At 42.9% G+C, this 12,873-nt stretch overlaps 2 protein-coding genes across 2 annotated transcripts in view; one reads left to right on the plus strand and one right to left on the minus strand.

Annotated features, from left to right (window-relative positions):
* The window catches only part of nckipsd (NCK interacting protein with SH3 domain), a 13,382-nt gene extending 3,367 nt beyond the window's left edge, over window positions 1–10,015 (minus strand). Inside the window, exons 1-10 of the mRNA XM_039682519.2 lie at window positions 9,552–10,015; window positions 8,928–9,040; window positions 7,650–7,851; window positions 7,358–7,433; window positions 6,672–7,255; window positions 6,077–6,247; window positions 5,903–5,989; window positions 2,645–2,783; window positions 2,481–2,561; window positions 2,279–2,407 (exon numbers count right to left, since the gene is read on the minus strand). Coding sequence (XP_039538453.2) covers window positions 2,279–2,407; window positions 2,481–2,561; window positions 2,645–2,783; window positions 5,903–5,989; window positions 6,077–6,247; window positions 6,672–7,255; window positions 7,358–7,433; window positions 7,650–7,851; window positions 8,928–9,040; window positions 9,552–9,725 — 1,756 coding nt within the window. The 5' untranslated portion in view covers window positions 9,726–10,015. The remainder of the gene's footprint in view (window positions 1–2,278; window positions 2,408–2,480; window positions 2,562–2,644; window positions 2,784–5,902; window positions 5,990–6,076; window positions 6,248–6,671; window positions 7,256–7,357; window positions 7,434–7,649; window positions 7,852–8,927; window positions 9,041–9,551) is intronic.
* A 55-nt stretch (window positions 10,016–10,070) lies between these two features.
* On the plus strand, window positions 10,071–12,859 carry ndufaf3 (NADH:ubiquinone oxidoreductase complex assembly factor). Its single transcript, XM_039682543.2, has 5 exons — window positions 10,071–10,229; window positions 11,189–11,384; window positions 11,459–11,525; window positions 12,485–12,585; window positions 12,661–12,859. Exons 1-5 carry the CDS (start codon window positions 10,141–10,143, stop codon window positions 12,754–12,756), a joined length of 549 nt encoding a protein of 182 aa, XP_039538477.1. The 5' UTR covers window positions 10,071–10,140; the 3' UTR covers window positions 12,757–12,859.
* The last annotated feature ends 14 nt before the right edge of the window (window positions 12,860–12,873 follow it).

Below are 12,873 nucleotides of genomic sequence, written 5' to 3' on the forward strand. Positions count from 1 at the left end.
GTTGTGTTGTGTAGTGTTGTGTAGTGTTGTGTAGTGTTGTGTAGTGTTGTGTTGTGTCGTGTAGTGTTGTGTTGTGTAGTGTTGTGTTGTGTAGTGTTGTGTAGTGTCGTGTAGTGTTGTGTTGTGTAGTGTTGTGTAGTGTTGTGTAGTGTTGTGTTGTGTCGTGTAGTGTTGTGTAGTGTTGTGTTGTGTAGTGTTGTGTTGTGTTGTGTAGTGTTGTGTAGTGTTGTGTAGTGTTTTGTAGTGTTGTGTACCGCTCAGGAGCAGGTTGATGAAGATGTGTGTTGTGTTGTGTAGTGTTGTGTAGTGTTTTGTAGTGTTGTGTAGTGTTGTGTTGTGTAGTGTTGTGTAGTGTTTTGTAGTGTTGTGTAGTGTTGTGTACCGCTCAGGAGCAGGTTGATGAAGATGTGTGTTGTGTTGTGTAGTGTTGTGTAGTGTTGTGTAGTGTTGTGTCGTGTAGTGTCGTGTAGTGTTGTGTTGTGTAGTGTTGTGTTGTGTAGTGTTGTGTAGTGTTGTGTAGTGTTGTGTAGTGTTGTGTTGTGTAGTGTTGTGTAGTGTTGTGTCGTGTAGTGTCGTGTAGTGTTGTGTTGTGTAGTGTTGTGTTGTGTAGTGTTGTGTAGTGTTGTGTAGTGTTGTGTAGTGTCGTGTAGTGTTGTGTTGTGTAGTGTCGTGTAGTGTTGTGTAGTGTTGTGTTGTGTAGTGTTGTGTAGTGTCGTGTAGTGTTGTGTTGTGTAGTGTTGTGTAGTGTTGTGTAGTGTTGTGTTGTGTCGTGTAGTGTTGTGTAGTGTTGTGTTGTGTAGTGTTGTGTTGTGTTGTGTAGTGTTGTGTAGTGTTGTGTAGTGTTTTGTAGTGTTGTGTACCGCTCAGGAGCAGGTTGATGAAGATGTGTGTTGTGTTGTGTAGTGTTGTGTAGTGTTTTGTAGTGTTGTGTAGTGTTGTGTTGTGTAGTGTTGTGTAGTGTTTTGTAGTGTTGTGTAGTGTTGTGTACCGCTCAGGAGCAGGTTGATGAAGATGTGTGTTGTGTTGTGTAGTGTTGTGTAGTGTTGTGTAGTGTTGTGTCGTGTAGTGTCGTGTAGTGTTGTGTTGTGTAGTGTTGTGTTGTGTAGTGTTGTGTAGTGTTGTGTAGTGTTGTGTTGTGTAGTGTTGTGTAGTGTTGTGTCGTGTAGTGTCGTGTAGTGTTGTGTTGTGTAGTGTTGTGTAGTGTTGTGTTGTGTAGTGTTGTGTCGTGTCGTGTAGTGTTGTGTAGTGTTGTGTTGTGTTGTGTAGTGTTGTGTTGTGTTGTGTAGTGTTGTGTAGTGTTGTGTAGTGTTGTGTAGTGTTGTGTCGTGTAGTGTCGTGTAGTGTTGTGTCGTGTAGTGTTGTGTAGTGTTGTGTAGTGTTGTGTAGTGTTGTGTAGTGTTGTGTTGTGTAGTGTCGTGTAGTGTCGTGTAGTGTTGTGTAGTGTAGTGTTGTGTAGTGTCGTGTAGTGTTGTGTAGTGTTGTGTAGTGTTGTGTTGTGTAGTGTTGTGTTGTGTTGTGTAGTGTTGTGTAGTGTTGTGTTGTGTCGTGTAGTGTTGTGTTGTGTTGTGTTGTGTAGTGTTGTGTAGTGTTGTGTAGTGTTGTGTAGTGTTGTGTTGTGTCGTGTAGTGTTGTGTTGTGTAGTGTCGTGTAGTGTTGTGTTGTGTAGTGTTGTGTAGTGTTGTGTAGTGTTGTGTAGTGTTGTGTTGTGTCGTGTAGTGTTGTGTAGTGTTGTGTAGTGTTGTGTTGTGTTGTGTAGTGTTGTGTAGTGTTGTGTAGTGTTGTGTAGTGTTGTGTAGTGTCGTGTAGTGTCGTGTTGTGTAGTGTCGTGTAGTGTTGTGTTGTGTAGTGTTGTGTAGTGTTGTGTTGTGTAGTGTAGTGTAGTGTTGTGTAGTGTAGTGTTGTGTTGTGTTGTGTTGTGTAGTGTAGTGTTGTGTACCGCTCAGGTGGAGGTTGAAGGCCAGGAGCAGGTTGATGATGTGTGTAGTGTTGTGTAGTGTTGTGTAGTGTTGTGTACCGCTCAGGTGGAGGTTGAAGGCCAGGAGCAGGTTGATGATGTGTGTTGTGTAGTGTTGTGTAGTGTTGTGTAGTGTTGTGTACCGCTCAGGTGGAGGTTGAAGGCCAGGAGCAGGTTGATGATGTGTGTTGTGTAGTGTTGTGTAGTGTTGTGTAGTGTTGTGTACCACTCAGGTGGAGGTTGAAGGCCAGGAGCAGGTTGATGATGTGTGTTGTGTTGTGTAGTGTTGTGTAGTGTTGTGTAGTGTTGTGTAGTGTTGTGTACCGCTCAGGTGGAGGTTGAAGGCCAGGAGCAGGTTGATGAAGAGGTCCGGCAGCTGCTCTGTGGCGTCAGAAGGCAAACCGTCCTCGATCACATCCAGCAGGAACTGCAGGAACGTGGCGTTCAGATGCTCTAAAACAGAGAGACAGACTCCGTCACACACACACACACACACACACACACACACACCGTCAGCGTCTCTTACCGTAGTGGTGCAGCGGGATCTGCTCGCCCGTGGAGAACACCATGGCCATCAGCAGTGCACCGTAGCACATCTTCTCATGCTCTGCACACACACACACCACACACACATCAGCTGACCAGCAGAGACTGTATTACTGTATGTGTGTGTGTGTGTGTGAGACTGACCGTGAGTGTGTGTCTGCAGGTCTCTCGCCAGCTCCATGGTCAGCACAGAGTTGAGGAGTGTGGAGATCAGCGCGGGGTCTAACCCACACATGGCTCCAAACACCTTCAGCAGCAGCAGCCGCAGCGACACGCGGTTCTCCTGAACGACACACGCGTCAGCGACACGAGAACCACGACAACCACGACAACTACAGCACTAACTACAACAATAACCAGAACTACAGCGCTAACTATACCAATAACCAGAACTACAGCACTAACTATACCAATAACCTTAATTACAGCACTGCCTATACCAATAACCAGAACTACAGCACTGACTATACCAATAACCAGAACTACAGCGCTAACTATACCAATAACCAGAACTACAGCACTGACTATACCAATAACCAGAACTACAGCGCTAACTATACCAATAACCAGAACTACAGCACTAACTATACCAATAACCAGAACTACAGCACTAACTATACCAATAACCTTAATTACAGCACTGCCTATACCAATAACCAGAACTACAGCACTGACTATACCAATAACCTTAATTACAGCACTGCCTATACCAATAACCAGAACTACAGCGCTAACTATACCAATAACCAGAACTACAGCACTAACTATACCAATAACCAGAACTACAGCACTAACTATACCAATAACCTTAATTACAGCACTGCCTATACCAATAACCAGAACTACAGCGCTAACTATACCAATAACCAGAACTACAGCGCTAACTATACCAATAACCAGAACTACAGCACTAACTATACCAATAACCAGAACTACAGCACTAACTATACCAATAACCTTAATTACAGCACTGCCTATACCAATAACCAGAACTACAGCGCTAACTATACCAATAACCAGAACTACAGCACTAACTATACCAATAACCAGAACTACAGCACTGACTATACCAATAACCAGAACTACAGCGCTAACTATACCAATAACCAGAACTACAGCGCTAACTATACCAATAACCAGAACTACAGCACTAACTATACCAATAACCAGAACTACAGCGCTAACTATACCAATAACCAGAACTACAGCACTGACTATACCAATAACCAGAACTACAGCGCTAACTATACCAATAACCAGAACTACAGCGCTAACTATACCAATAACCAGAACTACAGCACTAACTATACCAATAACCAGAACTACAGCGCTAACTATACCAATAACCAGAACTACAGCACTGCCTATACCAATAACCAGAACTACAGCGCTAACTATACCAATAACCAGAACTACAGCGCTAACTATACCAATCAGAACTACAGCACTGCCTATACCAATAACCAGAACTACAGCGCTAACTATACCAATAACCAGAACTACAGCACTGACTATACCAATAACCAGAACTACAGCACTAACTACAACAATAACCAGAACTACAGCGCTAACTATACCAATAACCAGAACTACAGCGCTAACTATACCAATAACCAGAACTACAGCGCTAACTATACCAATAACCAGAACTACAGCACTGACTATACCAATAACCAGAACTACAGCGCTAACTATACCAATAACCAGAACTACAGCACTGACTATACCAATAACCAGAACTACAGCGCTGACTATACCAATAACCAGAACTACAGCGCTAACTATACCAATAACCAGAACTACAGCGCTAACTATACCAATAACCAGAACTACAGCGCTAACTATACCAATAACCAGAACTACAGCACTAACTATACCAATAACCAGAACTACAGCACTGACTATACCAATAACCAGAACTACAGCACTAACTATACCAATAACCAGAACTACAGCACTAACTATACCAATAACCAGAACTACAGCGCTAACTATACCAATAACCAGAACTACAGCGCTAACTATACCAATAACCAGAACTACAGCGCTAACTATACCAATAACCAGAACTACAGCACTGACTATACCAATAACCAGAACTACAGCGCTAACTATACCAATAACCAGAACTACAGCACTGACTATACCAATAACCAGAACTACAGCGCTGACTATACCAATAACCAGAACTACAGCGCTAACTATACCAATAACCAGAACTACAGCGCTAACTATACCAATAACCAGAACTACAGCGCTAACTATACCAATAACCAGAACTACAGCACTAACTATACCAATAACCAGAACTACAGCACTGACTATACCAATAACCAGAACTACAGCACTAACTATACCAATAACCAGAACTACAGCACTAACTATACCAATAACCAGAACTACAGCGCTAACTATACCAATAACCAGAACTACAGCGCTAACTATACCAATAACCAGAACTACAGCGCTAACTATACCAATAACCAGAACTACAGCACTGACTATACCAATAACCAGAACTACAGCGCTAACTATACCAATAACCAGAACTGTAACGACAACTATAACAATAACTATACTTATACCAATAACTAACAATAAATGTAACAATAACTATACCTATAACGATAACTGTAATGATAATGATAACTGTAACGATAACTAAAACAATAACGGCAGTGATAACTATACCTATAACAAAAACTGTGATAATTTTAACAGAAACCAACTATATCTATTACTATAACTGTAACTATACTATCCCTATAACCATTAGACTAATGATAACTGTAACAGTAACTATCCCTATAACTATAACTGCAATGGTAACTATACCTATTATAATAACTATACTGATAACTATACTTAAAAAAAATAACTATACCCATTACAATAACTATACTACTGTAACGAGAACTATAACAACAACTACACTTAATAACGATATTCATACCTATTACAATAACTATATCTATAACGATTTAACAATAACTAAACCTATAACATTATAGTTATCAGCATTATAGTTATTATTATATAGTTATAGGCATAGTTATTGTTACAGTTCTAGGTGGTTATCGTTATCATAGATATCGTTACAGTTATTGCTATAGCTACAGTTATACGTATCGTGTGAATGGGCCTTAATTGGCTTTATCCACAGCTGCTCTACTTCCTGAACTTCAGCCAGCTCCTTGTTTCCTGTCTGCCATTATTGGGCAAATTGATTAATTCAGGTGTGTCTGATTATTGTTGCCATGACTACTGAGGTCGGGTACACCTGAATTAATCAATTTGGCCAATAATGGCAGACAGGAAACAAGGAGCTGGCTGAAGTTCAGGAAGTAGTGCAGCTGGGCATAAAGCCCATTATCTCCCATGATGCATCAGCAGGGGACTCACCATCTGATAGTACGACACCAGCGACAGAACTGCCTCGAACTCGTTCACACGACACATCTTCTTACACACCTCAGGATCTGCGTCAGTCTGAAAGAAACGCAGAATTATGATATGAATATAAAATATCCATTCTGCAAACCGAGGTTTTTGATATTAAAGATGAATGCGCGTCACCAGTATCTGCAGTAACTCCTCCAGGTAACACGCGATGAGCGCGTGATCTTCGTACAGCGCCCAGCTGCGCTGCTGAGAGTCGTCACGGTGACGCGCCAGATCCCCGAAGATCACCTGCAGCCGCTGCTCGTCGTGACACACCTGTCCTAGCGGGAGCGCCGACCGCTGATCCTGAGGACACACCAGCGCGTTACTGGCGGAGCACAGGTGAGGGGGAGGAGCTACTGGCCTAACTCTCCACCAATGACAGCAGCACCTGCTTACTTACTTTACTTAACTATTACAATAGCTGTACGATAACTATACTTATAGTGATAACTATACGTATAACAATAACTATAACGATATTTATACCTATAGCAGTAACGATAACTAGTATGATAGCGTTAACTATAATGTTAATAACATGGTAATATAGTATTGCATAGTATCAGATGGTAATATAGTATCGCAAACAGTTATGTTTATAACTGCAGTTACTGTCATAGTTATGGGTGTGTTATAGTTATCGGAGTTATCGTTATAGTTATCGTTAGAATTATCAGTATAGTTGTCGTTATAGATGAGTCCAGGGCTGAGCTATTGAGCTACTAACCTTACTCTCCACCAATGAGAGCAGCACCTGCTCCAGGTGAGAAGCCGCCGTCGGCAGGGCGCTCTGCAGGTGTCCCACGACCACGCCCACGGCAACCCGCGACAGCTCGTAACTAAGGTTGGTGTTTTTGCGCACCAGTTCAATCAGCTCTGCTCCGATCGTCGTGGGAACGGCTGAGGACCGGGTGGGGCTACAGAGGGGGCTGAGAGACACAGAGGGCGGGGCCTGTGGCCACTCCACGTCTGATTGGTGTTCGGCAGCAGGCTGGGGAATGATTGGCTGAGGCGCCGGCCGCTTTTCGGAAGGGGGTGGAGCCTGTGTGCTGATCAGTTGAGGTGATGGGGTGATTTTTGAAGGCTCTTCCTGTGGGGATCGGTCAGGCAGAGGAGGGGGCGGAGCCTTGCCTCGTTTTGGGACAGGGGGCGGAGTGCTGCTGATGCTGGGAAGACTGACATCTGAGGAGACGCCCGAGTGGGAGGAGCCAGAGTCTAAGGAGGCGGAGCTGATGGATAGAGACGGTCCAGCATGAGGTACAGAGCTGGGGGCGGGGCTTGTTGAGGAAATGCTCGTTGGCACTTCCGGGTCTGTATAGAGAGAGCGAGAGAGAGAGAGAGAGAGAGAAAGAGGTTCAGTCAGTCAGGTGTGTGCAGCATAACGTAAAAAACGTGTTGTTCTCCGACACCCACCGATGTGTCGTAACTCCCGGTGTTTCTCCGGAGGAGGTGGAGTAACGGGCACCGCTCTACGAGGCTGAGGAGGAACCTGCGACAGAAACATAGTATCAGCACACACACACACACACACCCATATAGACCAAAACCACTTCTAGCACCCGACTGTGAACATGTGTTTCTGCTGTACAGTTTAACATGCGGCTCTATGGGAGTGAGTCTCTTCTGCAGCGCCTCTAGTGGTCAGTGGAGGAACTGCAGGATCACACACTCAGACATTGAGGAGAAAGTTTCCGCTCGGCTGTACCTGATACAGTGCAGGAACACCAGCGGTGCGCTCTGACATCGGCTCGCTGGCCCTGCAGCTCTGGGCTCGACTCAGGCCGTTGGGTGGCTGCGGTGTGCGGCTCAGGGAGACCTCACTGGAGGATGATGGGAGTTTCGGCTTGTGTTCGCTTTGAGTCGGGCTTCTGCGGGACAGCGTCTCCTTCCTGTGGTGGATCAACTTCCTGTGGAATACATTCAAATATACTGTATATGCAACAGAACATTTATATAAAAGACAAACATATAATAAAATATTAAAATATAACAATAAATGGAAAATAACATAACAATGTTTAACAATATAAAATGTAAAACTAATAAAAAAAATAAGTTATATAATATAAAATTATTAAACACTCCACCTGGACTCATTATTAAAATCAAATGTTGTATTAGTACATTAGTTAATGCACTGTGCACTAACATGAACACTCACTGAGCTAACATTAACAACGATTAACTGTAATAATACTAATACTGTAACAAATAATAATACTGTAACAAATATATTGCTAATTGTTAGTTCATGTTAGTTAATACACTAACTAACGTAAAACAATGAACCATTTTGTACATTAAAAATTAAAACACTATATAATATACAAATATAAATGTAACATAATATAATACAAATATAATATCACAATACAAAAATATAATATAACAAATTATAAAAATGTAAAAAACATATAAAATAATATAAAAATATAATAAACTATAATACCATAAAATATGTACATTTAATATAAAAATATAATAAAATTATATAACATAAAAAATAAATATAAAACTATAAGCAATCTTTTGTATATCTTATCAATCTTATAGTAAAAGTAGAAGTAAATGTGAATAATTTAATTCTTATGTTTGTATATTGTTAACTGTTTTGTGATTGTATAGCGAGACCAAAGACCAATTTCCAGCCAAGGCTGAACAATAAAGTACAACTACTAATTATATAATTGTGACGAGCAGGGCGAAGCGGAGGAGCGGCGGCAGTGAAGGATGAGAGCGGACCAGGCCTGGGCTTGTGGACGTTATGCTGTGTGTGTGTGTGTGTGTGTGTGTGTGTGTGTGTGTGTGTGTGTCAGTCATCCATGAGGGGCTGCTGCCTTTACTTTACTTTTGTGTTTGCTTATTTTATTATAAAAAGTATGTTGAACGTTTGCCCTCCTCCTCTTTCCCACAACTACTTACTGTGTGACAATAATGAAATACAAAAATAACAATATAAATAGAGTGTGTGTGTTGCACTCACTGCAGGACGTCTCTCTGCTCCAGGTTGTATTTGCCAGCGTTGGTCATGGCCACATTATGAATGGCTTCAATCGCTCGATCAATGGATTGCAGCACCTCGTCCTGCTCTGGAGCCTGAGGGGGGAGGGGGGGTTCATCACCACACACACACATCAGTTTCTTATCAGCTCTTGCTTTTCCTGGGAATCGAACCCATGACCATGGCGTTGCAAGCGCCAGCACAAGAGTCATTGAGTTCTGCAGATGTTGTTTATTATATTACTGTACTCTAACTGCTGTTCTCTATGTGCGTCACAGTGTGTGTGTGTGTGTGTGTGTGTGTGTGTGTGTGTGTGTGTGTGTGTGTGTATATATATAGGGTGAGACGCAGTAAAACGACCCGCCGGTGTAAACGAGCTCTGATTTCTGCAGAATATGCAGAAAAATATTTGAACTTTTAAAATATGTCATTCATGTAAAAAAATAAAATAAAGAACATATTCAGTTAATGCATATTCTATGGACTGTGTAGATGTTTAATTAAAATGATGTCATAGTAATCAACTGAATGATTCTGGTCAGGTTATGATGAATAATGAGGACGCTTTATACACTGGATCGAGTGTGTATACGATCGACGTCTCACCGGTATTTTCTCTATGTAAGAGGCGGGGATGTAGCCCGTCTCCCCGGAGCGGCAGCGCGTCGCGAGCCACCAGTGCGCGCTACTGCGCTCGAGGATGAGGAAAGACTCGCCCGCGGGGAAGCGCAGCGCGTTCCTCTCCGCAGAGCTGAAGGCGAACAACGAGCGATACATCATCCAACACTGACGCGTCCGTCACGCGTTAATGGCGCACTCGGAGAACAGAAGAAGCGCAATCATAATATCTTCAGATCATGTGAACTAGTCGCGACTCGATGAACCGCAGCCTGTGTCCCGTAAACACGTCAGCGGGCGCGCGCACTGGCTGTCACGCGCCCTGCAGGAAAAATAATCGTGCTCAGAGCCTGTACAGCTGATTCACGTTAATCACAGAGATTAAATATTATTATTGGCATGCTGGAGCTTAAATAAAATAATAGCTGAACACTGGAAGCTATGAAGAGCTATGAAGCTGTAATATTTTAAACATAAAGATATGCAGAGGAGATATCATCCTGCGAAGGATGTTGTGTGTGCCAGTCAAAAGTGTCCGTGTGCACACGAGAGCGTGCGTGAGTGAGTTCCGCGCGTCATGGCCGCTGCGAGCTGCGCGAGGTTGCTGTCCCCGCGATGCGTTCACGGACTCCGGCTGGGTTCCAGGGTTCTTCCAGCTCTGACCCGGTAAACCTGTTGCAGTAGATGCGGCGAATCGCTCTAGTGTGCTTGATGATAGTGTGTAGTAGTTACTGTATAATTAGTACGTGAAACAATATTAGAGCAGTATGTGCTACATTGTCACATGACCTTTTCATATTAGGTTTGATTAGCATTGTTAAATGAATCAATCTGCATAAGTAACATATCAGCCGTGACTTGACATTTCTCTCCTGACTCATTTAAGACTGACAACACTTTCATTTTTTCATCGAAGATTTTAAATAATTGTATTTTTTTATGTAGAAATAATTTTACTTCTGAGAGATAGCTAGATACGACTTAATAGAAGGTCAAGTGCACTGCATTATGGGACAGTGTTCAGATTTGGAGTTATTCATTATGAAAGTTTATCATCTGCATGTGTTTTAAAGCCTTATCAGTAAAAAACACTCAAAGTTCACAGTCGGTCATGTGTGTGTGAACATAAACAGCAGGGAAATAAATCGCATGTGTATATCAGATCTGTGTATTAAAGGTCCCCTGACATGGGGTTAATTTATTATTTTATAATGTTTCCTGGGTTGCCCTTATAATGTTAGTATATTTCTTAGATCAAAAATAGTCATAATTTAGAACTAAAAGGCATTTTTCCTAATTTGCTAATAGGGCAGAGTCTGTGGGTGAGGGGGGTGGAGTCTGTGAGCTGGGTCAATGCTAATAGGGCAGCGTCCGTGGGCGGAGTCCGTGGGTGAGGTCTATGCTAATCTATGCTAGTAGTCCTTCTGCAGTCGTGGGCATATGTGCATATGTGATGTCACACTGCTAGAATCTGTAAACGGCTTGTTCTGATTTATGGGGATAAAAAAAAGGAATGGGTGGATTTTTGTCATTATAGGGTGGTTGTTCACACACACTGCCGACACACGTACCAACACCATGTAAAGCGCAGTCCCCTTTAACGCTCCTGTGATGTGCTCCTGTAGAGCGGCCCCGGTGCGCAGCCACAGGCTCGGCCCCGCGGATGACGAGCTGTACCAGAGGACTTCGGTGACCGTGATGCAGAAGGAGCCCGACGGGGCCGCCATCATCTACAGCTACAGCCCCCGAGGCTTCAACATCAGCGGCAACCACGTGCTGGGCCCGTGTGCCCTGGTGCCGCCCGCCATCCTGCAGTGGAACGTGAGCTAACGTCAAACGCTGAACTCATGCCTCACGCTAGCTCCGCGCTCACTGCTGTGTGTTTACTATTGCAGGTGGGCCATCACACCGACATCACAGCCGAGAGCTTGTCTCTGTTTCATCTGCTGGAGCCGCCCATCGGTGAGCAAACACGCACTCCTGCACTCCAGCGCCCCCTAGCCGCCAGATGACGTCACTTCACATCTGTTTCCTCCTAATCTGAGCTCACACACTGTATTCTCATATAAAAAGCTGCTCTCATTTACACAATGTTCTGTCAGACAGCGAAACCAGTACGAAATAATGACTGGCTACATGTTAACCAGCAGTTTTTACCAGCAGAAGCCGGTAATCTAGCGGCAACACGGGTTAGCGGCGTTCTGATACTGTATGCTGATGAGACTGTAAAGGCTAGTCAGCATGCAGCAGGGTTAAATATTGACATGAATGAGATGCTATTATAGTTTTTGTTTTTAAAAAAAATGTTGTTTTTTTAATTAATTTCAGTTTTAGTTATTTTAGTACATCAAGTTAAATTAAATACAAATTAGAACGGTTACCATGGCAACTAGTTGAAATTAAATAATTTAAAAAAATATTTTATTTCATTTCTAAGGAGCACTGCACATGATATTCAGAAATAAATATGTATAAACTCTTCGTTCCCACGACTTACAACAACAGCATGTTTTACTAATTCGTTCCCTTGTTTTACTAAACATGGCAACATTGCCTCATTTTTAAACCTAAATTGTGCAAACAATATATTAATTTGTTCCCTTGTTTTTAAATGTAAATCATGCTTACTCTATAATAATTAATTCCCTCGTTTTAAGTCAATCGCGCGTTCGATTTAATAATTCGTTCCCACTTTTTTCAAGTCAATTGTGTGTACATACGACATAATTATGTGTTCCCTCGTTTTCCTACATCATGTCCACATTATTTACTCCCTTGTTTTAGTTATATCGAAACGTTGGGATGAATTAGTTCAAGGTGGCCACGAAATATATATTTTCCCCTCATGTAATGTGCGAGACTCGGTGTATTTCAGGTAAGGAAATGCTGTTTTGGCTAATAGTAAGTGATAAATGTTGCAGAGATCCTGGTTTTGGGGACGGGAGCTCGCACTGAACGCCTGGACCCGAGCGTGCTGGACTTCCTGAGGAAGAAGGGCATCGCTGTGGAGGTGCAGGACACGGTAACGCCTCACGCTCTCCACACGTCTCTAAACATCACGTGAGCGCAGGGTAACCGCTTAACTCTTCTCTTGCAGCCGAACGCTTGTGCCACGTTCAACTTCCTGTCCAGCGAGAAACGATTGGTAGCAGCCGGTCTGATCCCACCCCCGCCCTCGAGTACCAGCCAATGACAGCGTCTCCCTTGGTGAAGTCATCTTTTGTGTCACGTGACCTCTGTAAATGTCTTTATGCTGATGAATGTAGAGTGAATACAGATTAAAGGTATTAAACGCTTGTGTGTGTGTGTG

This window comes from Pimephales promelas, chromosome 2 (assembly GCF_988280905.1).
Source record: "Pimephales promelas chromosome 2, fPimPro1.hap1.1, whole genome shotgun sequence".
In the NCBI taxonomy this organism is placed as follows: Eukaryota; Metazoa; Chordata; class Actinopteri; order Cypriniformes; family Leuciscidae; genus Pimephales; species Pimephales promelas.

Coding starts and splice junctions, on each gene's coding strand:
- ndufaf3 (XM_039682543.2), top strand. CDS start 10,141: ATGGCCGCTGCGAGCTGCGCGAGGTTGCTGTCCCCGCGATGCGTTCAC. Junction 11,385..11,458: donor CCGCCATCCTGCAGTGGAAC/GTGAGCTAACGT, acceptor TTACTATTGCAG/GTGGGCCATCACACCGACAT. Junction 12,586..12,660: donor CTGTGGAGGTGCAGGACACG/GTAACGCCTCAC, acceptor CTTCTCTTGCAG/CCGAACGCTTGTGCCACGTT.